We start from the raw sequence: 17,163 nt of genomic DNA, 5'->3' as shown, positions 1-17,163 counted from the left end.
GTTATGTTTCACCTCCTGCAGATTTGTTCATAGTTAATCATAATTCATGCTGGTGTGGACTGTTTGGGTTACTGTCAGGAAGTGGGTTCAGTGTGTGTGCTGCTGAAAGGAGCAGAGATGCGGGGGTGGTATGAGATGAGGGATGGAGAAGCACAGCAGTAACTAAAAGTCTGAAAAGCACAGAAATGGGGACAGAAACAAATATCCAGCTGAATGAAAACACAAAGTGCTCAGGGTTAATCTGGCTGTGATGTTGTACAGAGCAAACTGACAGCTGCTGGAAGAACGCAGTAAATAGAAATGATGCTGTGAATAAAAGCAATGCTGTGAATAAGAGTGATGCTTTAAATAGGAATGATGTAAGTTGTGGCGTCGTACGCGAGGCACGGATGGACCTGCAGGAAGAGCTCGGGGATTAATTAAAAATGCATTCAATTAATATTTGCTTGAACCTGCATCAGAAAACCATTGAATATGTGTACACGTATTTTTAAACCTGATTCTGCTGGCTCTCTTTATGGAGTTTGGCCTCCTGGGAACGTCTCTTGCTCCATTCTCTCAGTTGCTCCTGGGCCTCATTGGTTAAACCACCAGGACATGGAGTACCAGGCTGGCTCTGGATTAGGCACAGGCTAGCATAGATGCTTGTCAGGTAGTACCCTCCTAAAGGAGAAAAATCATATGATTTTACACATTCTCTGCTGAAAACAAAAACGGTATATTTTGGCTGGCAGTCATGTATTCCTTTCCTAAATCAGGACATCTCAGTAGTAGATCTGATCTTTAGCACAGTTCAAAACCAATTTATCTTCTAGCTGAACTTAATTATTGACTATCCCAAGTTATTAAATACATTACAACCCATTTTTCTGTCCATTTACAGGGGCAACTTACAACTTACAACCCATTTTTCTGCCCATGATTAATGGCACCTCTAGGAAAAAGGGTTAGTAAAAATCAATCATTGGGTGAAGTATCTTGATGTCACACTAAAAGAAAATGAGAAAACCCCAACCTGTAATTGAAAAAAAAAAAAAAGCATTCAGACAATTATTCACACCTTTAGAAATTATAGTGAGCACAATGCAACTGAAGCATGTTTTCCATAAATTGTTAGGAGTGTGATGCGTTTAAGCTTTTATTATTCAGAACTATACATATATTTTGTCATCAAGGCCAAATTTTCTTATTTACCCATTAATATGGGAAGGAAATAGGAAACAGCGGTAAAAATAGCTACTCACTTGAAAATGACAATTCTACTGTTAGAGCAATAATAATATAAGTGGTAATGGCAACCGGAATTGTTACAAACTTGCCTAAAACAATTTCTTTTTTGGCTCAATGCACAATGAGGAGGTCGGTAAACTGGCAAAAAAAAAAAAAAAAAAAATCACTGTTTATGAATTACAAGTAAAATCTTGGGGTTATCACATCTTTAAAACCACCATCAGATGTCACCTCAATGCCAGCATATTGACTGAAAGGTATGCCAGGAAAAAAATCCTTTTCTATCAGTTAACTACAGACCTAGTTAATTATCTACAGTAGACTATTGGCTTGGGAAACACTACGACAACTTTAACTGGAACAGTGTTATAGGAACAGACTCAGTGCTGGTTTATTGCAAAGAAAGGTTGTATGAAGTACTAAATGCAGGATTGTTAATTATTGTGGCACATGTGGTTTTGTTCAAAATAATTTTTGATAAAAAAGGTTGTATTTTAATAAAATATTGGTTAAATGTTTCTATTTTTTTAAGTGTTAGATGGGGCTACAGAACTTAAGTTTCCTAACAATTTGTACTAATTTTTACAAGTAGTGCTATTAATCGTGGAGGGCACCAAAATATTTACAAGCATAAACAATTCAGCATTTTTAGTTAGTATTTAATAGTGAAAATGATGATCTGGAAATGTAGTCTGCCTAAATGATGAAATAGAATATTGGTTATAATGGAGGCATAGTAAAGCACTACTCTGTATGACTACTCTGATCTTATGAAATCACACACCTGATGAGAATGTGTCCGATTTTTGTGTGTCTAAAGAATTTGTCTGTTTGCAGTGAGCTGGAGAACAATAAAGAGTGAGCGGGCAATAGAAAAGTTAATTCGCAGAACCAAAATCAATGTTTAAATTTACAATAAATACAAAAAGACAAAACGGACTTGCATCTATTGGTTAAGTCCATCTGTCTTCAAAAAAGTTATCCTATTACAATAGTCCTGAAAGAATGAAATACGTTCCATGGTGTCATCACCGCTCTCAGAAGTCATCAAGACCCTTGCCAGCATCCAGCAAACACACTGAACATGAGCTCCTCCAGTTGCAGATTGAGAAGAAGAAGCACTTCAATGCCTTGATTCATACACAGTAGGAGAACTGGATGGTGTCTCATGGTGACTGGTACAGACGGGAGGTACTTCAACAAGAGAGTGTGTTGACCATTACAAGCATGTCACACCTCACTCTAATTTAGATGGGACCAAATAATAATCTGGAATGCCTCTTAACACTCCTCACTGGCGAGGCACAGTTCACAGCTCTACAGATGCTGACGTGTCTTAACCTCAAAAAAGGGCCTTCTTCAGCAAGTAGACTGCATTGATCTGGTGGTGCTAAAGAAGTTCTTTTTGTGGCTGCCCCTGGGAACAGCAGAGTGGTTTTAGTGCCACTGTCCATTGTGGCAGATGGAAACAATAGAGTTGGTGAAGAGACAATGGGCAGTTTCCTGGGAATCAGGCAGATCCCTGGGGTTGCTCATTCTTTATTTCTCTTTTCTCACTTACTTCCTCCTTTCCTCTTTAACTTTCCCCGTTATGGTTCCTTCCCTGTCCATCCCCTCCAAAGCTAGTCCCCTGCACCCATGTTTCCCTTTACTTCTGTTGTCACAGTTTTTGAATCCTTAAATGTACTGTGAACTTATCAGCCCATTAGCTTAGATTCCACATGAGTATTACTTTGTGCTAGTGTTAGCGGATGATGTACACGATACATTAAAGAAGTGCCTCTATGCAACATTTTTGCAAGTAGTCTTGTGGAAGTCCTCCTCCAGATTATCTCCTGAGGCAAAATCCCAAAAGAGATTCTGACTAATCAAAGCACTCAATTTATTTTACAAATACTTTATAAACTTTAAAACCTGCTGGGGATTAAAACAATTCATGTAAATGATGATGCTTGAAACTGAATAAATGGTTAGAACCCTTGTTATTCACAGAACACAAGACTCTGTGTGGTCCATCATTTCTAGAAAAAGTAAACCCCAATACATTCTTAACCTGAGAGCAAAACTCCACATAGTGGGTCAAATAACACAGGATAATTTACACAAGAATGACAATCCTGGCTTAATTACAAAATTGTGCAGGGCAGTTTAAGTTTACCTCTTTAATATCTTAAAACCATGGAGGGAGGCGGTCCCTGTATCTCTGGTGATGGTAGTTTCGGTCAGCCTTTTTTCCCCAGTTTGCCGCAGGCCTGGTAGTCAGCCAAATGGAACTCTAGGCTCCACCATAGGTCTAATGTTTGAGCTAGCTTTGTCAACTGGGGAACGTTCTCGGTTGGCGTCTTTTCTTCAGCTCACATTTCTACAGTAGTAAATCCTGTACATCACCCAGGATGTTTGCAAACACTGTTTGCAAAATAAATAAAGCCATCAAGTGGCTTCACCATGAAGGGTGCCAACAGACAGATCCCTTGTTGGCATATATCTCTTCAGTCATAAAAGTCCCAGGTAATCTGGAGCCTGAGGCCACATATAGCTCTTGATGACTTCTGATTCCAATAAGAGGCAGGGGTCAGCTATAGGCTGAATGGCTCGGCTCCCTGACCTGAGCTGGATGAAGAATGTACAGTATGTTGTGTGGTATGGTGGGTGTGTTCAAGCGCCACTCCATGAAGCAAGTGAGAGGCAGGTGAATGGGAACATTCGAGACACCCTGTCATTTGAAGAGAAGTTCACTTACAGCACCTTGTGCATGTGTACTGTATGTGTGTATGCACTGTATGCAGCTGAAAAGAAATGTTTATTAGATTGCTTACTGACTTTAACTGTCATTTTTCTACATGAAACTAAAGCCTAATGATTTGTTTTCCTGTGTTGCTGTCAGGTTTGCTGCATGCTCTTACCTTCTCCTGACAGCCAAGAGGACTCCAGTAGCTCCATCATGTATTCTGTCTCCAGCAGAAGTTGTGGGACATTACATTGAACCACTACATAGGACAGAGCGGGCAGGAAATCCTCTGAGCTGAATTCCTGTTCTACAAATCAGAAAATTAAACAAAGGTCGGAAAAAAGACAAAGAGAAATAACAACCCAGTAAAAATTACACAACTCCCAAAGTGTAAAAGGCAAACATCTTTGATCTTGGCAACCTATATTTTTTAATGGGATTCAGAATAAGCATATTATGGTCTCTTTACTGATAATTGCATACATTCTTTTAAATTATTAGGTTAAGCCTTGAATAACAGTTGTGGGAATTATCTTATGATTTTTAACCCATTTTAACAAAATCACTTACCAGCTTGTGCACCCATGGCCTTGTACACACTCTTGCACACCTGCAGCAGAAGCAGCACCTTGTCTATGGGTGAGTGGCTTCTCTGCATTAAATTGAGCTTTTTTTTTGCTCTTTCCACACCTTGAGCATCAAGGACAGCCACACGTACACCAAGGCGCTGTAGTGTTCCTTCCTGGCAGGCCTGCAGGCTGTTAGTAAATCTCTGGAGAGTGCCATCCTGTGTGTGAAGTGAGACCAGCATCTGGCCCAGCTGAACTTTTAGTGGTTTCAGTACACAAAGAAACAATGCCTTCTCCAAAGCCAGCTCTGCAAATGGGAAAGGAATTATAAAATGGGATATTAAAACAGAGGGTTGTTCATGTACTGCATATGTGGGGATTTGGTTTGATTTTAGGTTTAAAATCACAGGAAAATCAAAATGTACACATTACCCAAATGAATAGCTCATGGCATCTGCTGAGGACAAAACACAAGCTGGATCTAAAATGGTTACTAATTTAACACAAGAACATTTGGCATAGATACTGTTGCACCATGGCCAATATTTTTAGTCAGACTGTACCATTCTATTATCAAAGCTATATAAATAACCATTTAAGTGTTAAACCTCTTTTCATGGTCGTAGAAAAAAAAAAAAAAACACGAAGCAGTTTTATTGACTTTAGTCTTGGGGGCTTGGCCAATTTAAAGAATGGTCTAACTGTGCACAAATAATCACCAATGTGCCTTTCTGTATTAATGAATGTTTGTTTACATTTTTCTCTTATTTTACATGTTATTTTGTCAGCAAACAGGCAGATCTAGGATATTTTGCCACACATTAAAAATGATCCATCAGGATTGTATCTGTTTTAGTAAATTCCATTTCATAAATTTCATTTTGCATTCTGTTTATCTGAGAGCTTAATGTAGGTTTCGTTGACATGATCTGAGATCTACAGACAGTTCAGCAGAGAAGAACTACTGGCCTCAGTACAATGAAAATTATTTGAAGAAAGAAAATGAGCAGTAGAGAGCTCCTTTTGAAATTAAATCATTTTGATTTCTTTCAATAAATTCAACATAGGCAAATCATTGTTATTTTTCTACTTTTCTGTGGCCTACCCTGTGTGTATGTACTCACTGTATACATACAGTGGAACCTTGGATTATGAGCATAATTATGATCGGAAAGATTAACAAGGAACATCGTTAATGACAATCGTGTGAGCTCATATTAACCGAATCACTGCTGTAAAGTGAAAATAAAACAAATTAACCTGCAATTTACCTGAAAAGAATCGCGAAAGAGCAGTGTTTCCTTTAGAGAGAGAGAGAGAGTTGTGTGTGTGTGTGCGTGAAGACGAGAGGAGGTGTGTGTGAGTGTGAAGGGGCACGGCTGATACAGAAAGGGAGAGAGAAAATGGATTTTTAACCTCTCTAACAAGACTTCTTTTGCTTTACATGCCCACACACGTGTGTTATAATAAACAGTACATGCGCGCTGTACACATGCATACAAACACAAAATAGAATATGTTTCACGCACACACACGTGGACACAGTGTTATAATATATATATATATATATATATATATATATATATATATATATATATATATATATATACACACACACACAAAGTAAATCCTCAGATTGCGAATAATGCGGTTTAAGATCATCAGTCATGAATTGAAATATGTCCTATATTACTATGTCCCCAGAATTTTGCCTTTTCAGAAAGAAACCCAAGAGAAAGGCAAAATACTCCTTATTTTCTCTTTCTCTTATTATGGCATTAAAGCCCATTGCTACTGGTTTAAATTAGACCATTTTGTTTTAAATGCCCATAGATGGTTCATGATGTAATTAGGACTCATAGTATTTCATAAATCTACACTAATTAATTGTCCATCTGTTAAGCTTCAGTTATTGCTCTACATTAGCACTCTACTTTCTTACATAAGCTGTGAGGGTTAAACCCCAAACTCAAAACCACTGCAAAAATCTCATTCGTTTAAAACATATCCATCTGGCTTGAAGGCATTATATCAGTCATTCTGTCATATCATGAGGAGACAACCAATGACAAAAGCTCCTTAACATCATTAGCATCAGAGTACAGAGCAAACTATATTCTGCAGCTCCTTATGTCTCCTCTAATTCTCACCTCACACACACATTTCGCTCTACTGAAGAATGTGCGTGGGATTATGATATGTGGTTATGATAAATTGGAAGCATAAAATGCAAATACACCCACCAACACAGTCCTGCTAATGCAACACCAAGCACCCCGGCTTCCGACATTCAGATATGAGGCCATATTTCCGATGTTCTGCCGAGCATGTGCATTTTCTTTCTTTCTTTCTTTCTTACAGTCACTTATGAATATAAAGACACACAGTTTCTTGTCAATGTTTATCTTTTGTCTTTACACTTAACTTCTAAAAGGATTTGGTGTGTGGAATGTGATTTGGTTGAGTGATGTAACAACATATGTATATAATATACATTTTCTAAATATCAGGATTTTTCTTTGAAAATTATTTGTAAGAAATAAAACACAACAGTGTTATAGTGTTTCTTTAACAGTAAATAATTTAGTAAATGGGTAGTGTGACATGGCCTGATGGAAAGTAGATTTAATCTTACCACCCCAAATCTGACTGTTTTCCAAGACATCATAATTTTTTTTCATGGTTCAATTTAATCCTGGGGGACATCCATGAAACACAGTCTCTGCTATCACTGTTCTGTTGTATCACAAGTTAAACAAATGTATATTCTCAGAGAAACCTTCATTATATCAGTTATATAATGATGTTTGTTAAGCTTTTTATGTGTGGCATCTATCATAGAAGCCCTTGTTCTATTTATGATAAAATCATATCAGAATATTTTTTATCCTGGGATGTGCCTAGCAGATGGCATTAATATAACCATGCTTTTATATCTTCTAATTATTTAGACCCCTCCCACATACACAACCAAAAACGTACAAAATAATTTCGGCACCTTTCTCATTCTCAGGCACCAGGGTCTCTATGGGAGGTTCCAGTTCTCCAGCCTCCAGAAGCAGACTCTTGGCCTGGGAAAGGAACCTCCTCAAACCCTGAAGCAGCTCCACGGCAGAGCTCCAACTTGTCACCTTCATTTCTTCCTTTTGCTTTAGCAGGAAATCCTGGATCAGTGATCCAAAAGCAGAGCGCCTGTCTCGGGATAGCTCGTCAACCAGCCGGGCTACACGCCGCTCAGGAGCAAACACACAGACAAATGCAGCACTCATACGACGTAGGGTGGAGGCTGGATTGGCGATAGGGAAACGAGTGCCCCGTGCGAGGGGAGGCCACTGCAGGGCTGAGTCTGGCTGCGAGTCTTCCTCTTCCAGGCTGCTGAAGGAACTGTTGCTATCCAGTTCAGCGAGAGAAGGAGCATGACGTCGCTCCAATGCTAAGCAGAGCCCCTCATCTTGTGGTAGGTCTGCCTTTTCTGGCTGTGGTGCTGATGTCTGAAATGGCACACATTCAATCAGCAATATAATCTAATCTAAACATGGTTCAACTTTTTATAGTTATGACTAGTCAGGTCATTTTTATTGTGTAAATGAAAGTGACTTAACTACTGTAAGTATCTTGAAAGTCAGGGACAATATTGGCCTGAAATGCTGGATTGGTCATGGCTCGAATTAGATGTGTTTCTAATTTCATCCCTTGATGTATTTCAGTTGTGGATATATGTAAAGTTAAATAATATGACATTCCTCATCAGGATACTGTACATAACCAAATCACACAATCATCAGATCTGGGATGTCGCAAGAGGATGAGCATATAGGATCAGTACATGGTTAGTACTCAGAGCTCTGATATAATATTCTAATATCAGTATGTCAGTATGATAATAAATGCTCATAACACAAGTTTAGTCCTCAAAGGGTCATTAGTCTTTGGTGTTCTTTAGTAAACATCTAAACTGACAATGTATTACTGCCAAATACACATAGGCTGTGGGTCTTAAATTGTTTGTTGTTTTCTGGGTTGTAAAAACAACAACAAAAGTATGTATCCTGAGAATTTGATCCTGTTTTATAATGTTGAAATACATAATAATTTTCTGTAGGAGGAGGTGAAACAAGCATAGGTCATGTTTACAGACCCATAACCACCCCCGCCACTGCAAAAACACTCACATACAGTATCTACACATGCATGCATTCACACATATAAACTCACTGGAGGCACCTCTCCCAGCATCTGCTCATCCTCTTCTTCTGAGGTAGGTGCCAAAGCAGCAGTTCTTCTAAGCATGCTCAGGCCCCCTGCCCTCCGAGCCGTCCTCTCGTTGCTCCTCAGCACATCCGTGTCACCCTGGCTCCACTCGGAGTCTCCAGGAGTCAGACTGAATGATGATTCTGTAGAGACACGAACTCGCAGACTGCGTTTTAATCTGTGACGTTTGTGTGAAGCTCCTCGACTTGGCTGGGAAGGCTGCAGGAAAAGGGGGTTGATGAAACATGGTGATCGCAGCCTGGATGGCCAGTTCACAGAGACAGCGGGAGGGCCATTAGGAGGGCCAGGGGGGGACTGAGAACTCCAGAACTCTGTGCAAAGGAAAAATAGCAGATTGTTGAAAATGAAACTTCTTAACAAATTAAAGTGTTTCATTTGTGACAATCAACACATCATATTCTATCCTATTCTCTTAAATCATGCATTTTGAATTATTTATATATTATACTGTTTTATTGACTTTTTTCCGGTAATGTTTAATCAAATCATATTCTCATATTTCTATTTTTTTATTTATTTAAGTTTTATTCAGTGCTGTTAAATTTTTGTTTAATTCTAATCATTTCATATTTCTTCTTTGCTGCTTAATTCTTTTATATACAAATCATGTTTTCAACATTTAAACAAGTCTGATGTATGTGGCCATATTTTATTTTTATCTGTTTTTTTTTTATTTAATGTAATAAATTTATTTTTTATTTTATAAAATCATAGGTTACTCTGTTCTTGTTTGTTTTCTATTATATACAGTATTGTACTCTGTCTATTTCTCTTTCTGCCCTATTTTATTATACACTTATTATAACTTCAATTCTATTCTATTTTCTATCATCAGTTATTTTTACATATTCTTTTCATGTGTTATTCTGTTCTATTCTATTTTTGTTATTTCCTGTTCAATTCTATTCTAGGTTTCTCTCTCTCTCTCTCTTTCTATTTATGTGTGTGTGTGTGTGTGTGTGTGTGTGTGTGTGTGTGTGTGCGTGCGTGCGTGCGTGCGTGCGTGCGTGTGTGTGTGTGGTCTTACCCAAGCCAAGGTGTGAGATACTCTCTAGCTGTGTGTGGTTGGCGGCCTGTGTAATAGCTTCAGGAAGCTCGAGTGGGAAAGGCAACACATCCCTCCAGAACAGAAACACACAGACACACCGACACACACTGATTTTCTTTCACAATCCAGTGCAATAACTGTGTTATTATTTTATAACATTCTACAAAACATAAATCTACTGACAGTTTTACCGTAGTGCTTGTCTAACCCCTTTTCAGTAAAAATAGTGAAACATCTGATTATATATTTGTTTTAAAGAATATGGTATCTATAGAAATAAAACGATGGTTTTGTCCGAACATTGGTAAAAACTCTCTCTTTTAAAGATATCTTTAAGTTTCATATATTGGAGGACCTGAAACCAGTCTCAGAAAAAAAATTCTGTCTATATGTGTTTGTATTTCTGTATGTCTGTCCAGCCAGATTGTCACACCATCATGCGAAACTGGCTGAACAGAATTTAATGAAACTTTTTTAGCCCTTTGTTATTTGCCTGAAGATAAACCCAAGACATAAATTAAATAAAAATGTTGAGCAGAAGAAAAGTTATGAGCAGTTTTGTACCAGATTACATCATAGCATTTTAGCATTTTTTGGACAAATATAGTGCTTTTTCCCTGCATCAGTCAATAGAGCCAATCAACGTGATAGTTAGCACATAGTTAGTATGGCCCATCATGGCTTGCTAAAAAAAAGCAAAAAAAAAAAAAAAAAAAAAAAATATAATTTTGCTATAAATTAAATCAAAATGTTGTGTAGAAGGAAAGTTTTAAGTTATGAGCAGTTACAGTATGTGGTACATTTTTTAACTATTTCTATAAACTCTTTACCTGTCAACGACGGGTACTTATACTAGTATTATCTACTGAAATGATATGTGTGTGTGCGTGTGTGTTTGTGTGGTACCTGCTAATGCAGTAAAAGGCCACTAATCGGCACAAATCAGGAAAACTTAGGGCTGAGCTCTCCAGAGAAAATGCTGCAGAGAAATGGTGACAGTGTTTCCCAAAAAGAAATTAGTAAATAAATAATTAGAATTACAAGCACACATCAGCACAACAGAGGGCCTAAAGTGCTTAACATCATATCGGCGTCATCATATTAACAATATATAAAATTTGACTTTTAAACAATTTGGAGTACTGTATAAATCGCAAAATCAATTATTAATCATGCTTAGATTAATCAGATCTAAGCACATTTGATTTCTATGACACACTGCAGCTTTTAAACTCTGCACATCGCAAATAGATTAAACAGATGAGAAATTGCTATGACCACCATCCGTGGTCAGAAATTACTCATCATTCTCTCCAGAGTTGTGGGCATTACAGGCTCAGTGTGACTAATATAGCTAAAGTCTATGTTTAAAGTGCGCAAAAATGATCCAAGATGAATCACTCTAAATGTATTCAAGAAACTCATCTGTATACATATTATCTGTGATTAATTAATACTTTTAATAACAGTATCAGGAAATATATTTAGCAACAACACAATAGTTTGATAAAGGACAAACTAGTCTGAGACAGTTGTCAAGGCAAGAACAACATTTTGGAATGAGCTTGTCAGGCGAGAGATGTTTTTTGGCTGTGGTCAGTGTTGAACAATAAATGGAAAGACCCCAGTCCCACATGTTACCCATCTAAAATTAAAACATTTTATATGTCAAACGGTTATGTGGTACAAACAAATACTTGAGTGCGCTCTGGCCTATTCCCATGAATATGTATGCTTATGAGTGCTTTATTGCAATACTCACTGGAGTCTTCCTCCCGGATGGGATATTGTGCAACACACACATTGCTCTCCTGAATCCTCACACACAGCACCTTTCTCTGAGTGACTGCACACTTACAAACCAGAAAAGTCTAAAGAAAGGCAGAAAAAATGAAAATGTATGGGATCTAGCAGGAAAGTATTCACAGGGCATTTCCCTCAGAATTCTACACACAACACCCCATAATGACAACATGAAAAAAGTTGAGATTTTTGCTAATTTATTAAAAATAAAAAAAATTTGAAATTCACAGCCTTTGCCATGAAGCTCAAAATTGAGCTCAGACACATCCTGCACACACCTGTCTATATAAGGTTCCACAGTTGGCAGTTCATGTCAGAGCACAAACCAAGCATGAAGTCAAAGGAATTGTCTGTAGACCTCCGAGACAGGATTGTCTCGAGGCACAAATCTGGGGAAGGTTACAGGTTACAGTAATTTCTGCTGCTTTGAAGGTCCCAATGAGCCAAGGACAACCATCTCTGCAGCAATCCACCAATCAGGCCTATATGGTACAGTAGCCAGACGGAAGGCACTCCTTTGTAAAAGGCACATGAAGGACTCTCAGACTATGAGAAACAAAATTCTCAGGTCTGATAAGACGCTCTGGCCACTCTACCATATAGGCCTGATTAGTGGATTGCTGCAGAGATGGTTGTCCTTCTGGAAGGTTCTCCCCTCTCCACAGAGAACCTCTGGAGCTCTGACAGAGTGACCATCGGGTTCTTGGTCACCTTCCTGAATAAGGCCCTTCTCCCCTGATTGCTCAGTTTAGATGGCCGGCCAGTTTAGGAAGAGGCCTGGTGGTTTAAAACTTCCACTTACGGATGATGGAGTCCACTGTGCTCATTGGGACCTTCAAAGCAGCAGAATTTTTTTAATAAATTTGCTGTAAAAAGTAAAAAAAGTAAAAAAAAAGTAAACTTTTTTTCATGTTGTCATTATGGGGTGTTTGTGTAGAATCCTGAGAATTTTTTTTTTTTTTAATTCATTTAGAATAAGGCTGTGACATAACGAAATGTGGGAAAAGTGATGCGCTGTGAATACTTTCCGGATTTACTGTACATAAACCTGGCGAATTGGGTTTATAGAGATTTCATTCGAAACTACAACTTGTAATGTTTTCTTAAATGTTTTTTTACCTTGCATTAAGCATTTAATATTTACAGCATTTGGCAGACACCTTTATCCTGAGCGACTTACATTTTATCTCATAATACAACTAAAAAGTTAAGGGGTTAAGGCGCTTACTCAAGGCCCCAACAGAGACAACTTGGTGGTGGGGTTCGAACTTGGAACCTTCCAGACCATGGGCCGATGCCTTAACCAATGAGCTCTCCCTGCTGTGGTATTTAAAGATATCACAGGAACCAGAGACCAGAGACCGGTGGCTTAGTGGTTAGCACTGTTGCCTTGCACCTCCAGAATCTGGGTTCAATTCCTGCCTTGGGGGTCTATGGACACAGTCCAAAGACATGCAGAGTAGGCTATTCGGGCCTGATGCTGAGCTGTGTCTGCAATTTGTGCTCTGTAAAGCCTTCATAGCGGCTCTAATCTTAGGTGTTTTTAATTGTTGATTTCTGAGGTCACCAAGGTTGTAATTTCAAATGAACTGCTCCTCTCCAGCAGAGAAAAATTGCTAATTGCTGAAAAATGCTAATGTTGGATAGAAAGGTTAATGCTAGTTAACACAATAATAGAAAGATATAAGAACCCTCTGTGCATCACAGCTTTTTGTGTATGGGTTTAGTTATTGATCCAGTTTCCCACGCTTGTGTTTGGCTAACACTAGAAGCGCCGCGCCAGTGTCACTTTTAACACGGTTCACCGGTCATTTGACCGCCTATAGTTTTGAATGGGAAGCTGTCACTGACACACAATCATCGCTAGATGGCTGTTTACCCAAAGCAAATAGTTTAGTTACAAGATCAACTTGCACTTGGACAATGCGCCATTTATTTCCTCATTGTTAATCAGCGATTTTTTTTTTTCATATTCAACTGAGAAAACTTACCACACAGAGTCTCTAAAGGAACAAAGAAGAGAAAAAAAAAACGGCAGAAAAAAAAGAAGTCATGTTTCGCATTATAACCCAAAACTTTTGCCGTTTTTTCTCCTTCTTTGTCCATCTAGGGGCTTCATACTATAACTAAAACGAAAGCTCTATTTAATTTTATAATGTTTTGAGAAAATTCATTAGTTCGTTTGTTAGCTCACTTCCGTGAAATTATCGCTAAACAATGCAATGACACCTCCTGATGATATAAAGCTTTATTATTGCCTTTTATAAACCTGCGGAATGTTATATAATGTTACATAATAATCATATAAGAAAAGCAAGGGGTGCCTCCGAGTGGTGTGGTGGTAAAGTGCTGGTTCGATCCCTGGGTGATTCTGTTACCTCTCACAGCCGGAGGCCTAGAGAGAGCTGATTGGCCGAGCCCTCTCAGTGGGATGAGAGGTACTTTGTGCTCCCACATTAATCACGGCTCTACAGCCAATCAGGGGTATCTGTAAGCTTGCGCACGCAGATAGTCTTCAGCCCTTCCGGCTGAATGGTAGTTGTAGCCTTAATGTGGGAGCCCACTAGCGAGGGGGAGGAATTGGCCACGACTAAATTAGGAGAAAATCGGGGAAAAATCCCCCCCACCAAAAAAGCGAGGGGAATGTGGAAATGATGTGTGGCCACTCAATGAGAACAAAACCAAAGATTTCGGTAACTACACGAGATGTAACATCTGCATAGTGACACTTCTGATAAACAGCTGAAAAACGTAACTTTCCGTTCACCTCTGAGAAAAAAAAAGGTTGTATTTTGTTTGTTTATATTTAGAATTTAGTATGCAGTTAGTGCCCATGTAAAGAATAAATAAATATTGGATAAAAGATTTCCTTTTAAAAAAAAACAGTGTCTGCTTTATAACCAGCTTAGGATACTGTGCGTCTTTGGTTTCGGCTGTGGTGATGACAGCAGTTGATGCGCTCAAAATCCACTTTTCATACGAATTACATCGTCTACATTTTTTTCCCATTAGGTTATATAAAAGCAGATATTTCTACTATATATAGAAATTTCATTATAAGTTATTATTATTATAAGTATATATTTTTTTTCACGTCTGTGAGGCGAGTATACAAACAGTTTTGGTTCATTTTACATTTTTCAGGACAACAGTTTTTTCAGCCTGTCACGGCGTGCGCCCAAATCAATATCGCTCCTCGCTTACTCCGATGCTTACTAGTTAGGCGGCCTCCCCCTCAGACAGTGGCGGACTGGGACAATAATTCAGGCCGGGAATTTGACTCCACTCCCAGGCCACCTCTGCTGCTACAGTCACCACCACCCTATTCATGTAATCTACTGAACTGATAAACTTGTAGGCTAACCCTATTATTGTAACAGGTAGACTACCAGATGCAATATAAATGAATAAAAAAATAGCCCTTAACAACTGACTAGGAATACACCATTTATACTACCAAACCAATGACAAATAGAAAATTGGCTTTTTAAAAGAAATAATAATAAGAGACACATTCACATGTTGAAATATTTACATTTTATGTATTTTCAGTGCTCAACTCTAGTATATCAAATGCATCAGAAACACAAACACAAATAAACTTAACAAAACCTATGACAGCGTAAGTAACAGATAACAATGTTTACTCAATGGCATTATGTGGAACAGACCAGTAAGAGTAAACAGTAAGTAATTAGCACTACTAGTACACCAGTAGGCGTTTGAATTGGGTGATACTTAAAAAAAAAAATCTTAATCCTTAGACTGTGGACAGGCAAAATAATCAAAAGAGATATCAAGGCTTTCACTGTCTCCTTAATCTTTCCCTGAATCCTTCTCTCTCTCACTCTGCACATGTAGTTGCTCTGCAATATGAAAATATGAAAGCGTGTTCAATAATCTGTACTTATAATTGTGCAGCCATCAGTTGTATGTCCCCAAAATCACAGTCCTACTACTGATCTTATAAATCATAAAAAAGCACATGTTGTTTAAAAAGTATAGCCTGCTGCCTGCATGTTTAGTTTTGCTTATCTTTAACTTTACCTGAAGGTCCCTGCTCTGACTCACACGCTGAACTGTCCACCACCTCTAGCTCAACAGCAGGAGCATTTACAGCACTAGTGCTACTGCTGCTGCTTCCTTCGTCACCTTTTCAGACGAAACGAGACTTGACACAGCACAGCAGCACTTACATATTGTTGCTCATTTGTTGGTTTAGTTTTATCGATTGTGATGATCTACGTAAGTGATTTGGATGAAAGTGTTCGTCTGCCAAATTATTATAAATATAATGTAGATGTAATCTTGACCGACCTGTTCCCTTACTGGCGAACATGGCTGGGATTTTGCAGCAGCTTGCTGCGTCTGCGGCCAGGGCTTTTTTCCTTTTTTTATATACGCTGACTCTCTGCTCCTCCTTTGCGTTTACGCTCCATTTTTTGAACGATTTAGTCAGATATACCCTGTCTCTGGATATAGCCAGATATTAAGCAGTGCGTCGCTGACGTTGGGTCATGTGATGTGGGAGTGTAATTTTCCCTCCTGATCTTCTAATCTTCCCCTCCCTTTCCATTGCCTGATTCGTAGATTGAGAGATTCGTCAATTAATTCGTAGTTATACACCAGCCTATCACATGCCAGGCTGATCGTCTGCACAGCGGCAGCCGGCAGGCCAGAACGACCGTCAGGCCACCGGGAAATGTCCCGGTGCTCCCGATGGCCAGTCCGCCCCTGCCCTCAGATATGCAGCTGGTGAGCTATCCTTGCTAATGACCCCAGCTTTTACCCCGCGCTATAAAATATTCAATTCGATTTCAATTCAATTTTATTTATATAGCACTTTTAACAATGGTCATTGTCTCAAAGCAGCTTCACAAAAATGAAACAAATAAAAAAAAAAAAAAGATTTTTTTTTGGAAGTGTGTATGTGTGACAAAATGTGTCTAGATAATAATGAGATGAATGAATGAAATGTCTCTGATGAGCAAGCCAAGGGTGAAGGCGACAGTGGCAAGGAAAAACTCCCTGAGATGACATTAGGGAGAAACCTTCAGAGGAACCAGACTCAATCAGGGAACTTATCCTCATTTGGGTAATAACAGACAGAAATTATATAATCGCAGCGATCAGTCGTTGGCTCACTGCCGGATTATGGTGACTTGCCGCCGAGGAGAAAAATGCCACAAAGAGCCCCACTGCTTTCCTTACGGGCCCACGCTGCCACTCTGTCCAATGCCCATCGCTCTCCAGCCTGTGCCCGCATGCCAGCGGGGCACTGCCAACCAGACCTGCATGCGCACATTCCTTTCTTTCCATCCTCCCTCCTTTAACTTTCCTTTAATTTTTTTCCCGTAAGACTTCGCCTCGAGTCTGCATAAAGTTTTCCAGAGCGTGGAGGAATTTTGTTGTACTAAATAATATTTATGCAGTATAATCAGGGCCTCTCATTCCTATTTATCCTGGGTTGTTGTTCTTTTAGTGTTACTGTGTATGCTTTACAATGTCTGACA

General features: G+C 38.8%; 1 protein-coding gene across 1 annotated transcript in view; it reads right to left on the bottom strand.

Annotated features, from left to right (window-relative positions):
• rin1b (Ras and Rab interactor 1b) overlaps positions 1–17,163 on the bottom strand; it is a 42,111-nt gene that overhangs the window by 3,331 nt on the left and 21,617 nt on the right. The window contains exons 3-10 of the mRNA XM_053503551.1: positions 11,610–11,718; positions 10,754–10,826; positions 9,827–9,918; positions 8,743–9,110; positions 7,526–8,018; positions 4,529–4,834; positions 4,134–4,265; positions 497–663 (exon numbers count right to left, since the gene is read on the bottom strand). Coding sequence (XP_053359526.1) covers positions 497–663; positions 4,134–4,265; positions 4,529–4,834; positions 7,526–8,018; positions 8,743–9,110; positions 9,827–9,918; positions 10,754–10,826; positions 11,610–11,718 — 1,740 coding nt within the window. The remainder of the gene's footprint in view (positions 1–496; positions 664–4,133; positions 4,266–4,528; positions 4,835–7,525; positions 8,019–8,742; positions 9,111–9,826; positions 9,919–10,753; positions 10,827–11,609; positions 11,719–17,163) is intronic.

This window comes from Clarias gariepinus, chromosome 1 (assembly GCF_024256425.1).
Source record: "Clarias gariepinus isolate MV-2021 ecotype Netherlands chromosome 1, CGAR_prim_01v2, whole genome shotgun sequence".
Taxonomy (NCBI): Eukaryota; Metazoa; Chordata; class Actinopteri; order Siluriformes; family Clariidae; genus Clarias; species Clarias gariepinus.
Note: the sequence above shows the minus strand (reverse complement) of the source record. Positions and strands in the feature narration are given on the sequence as shown.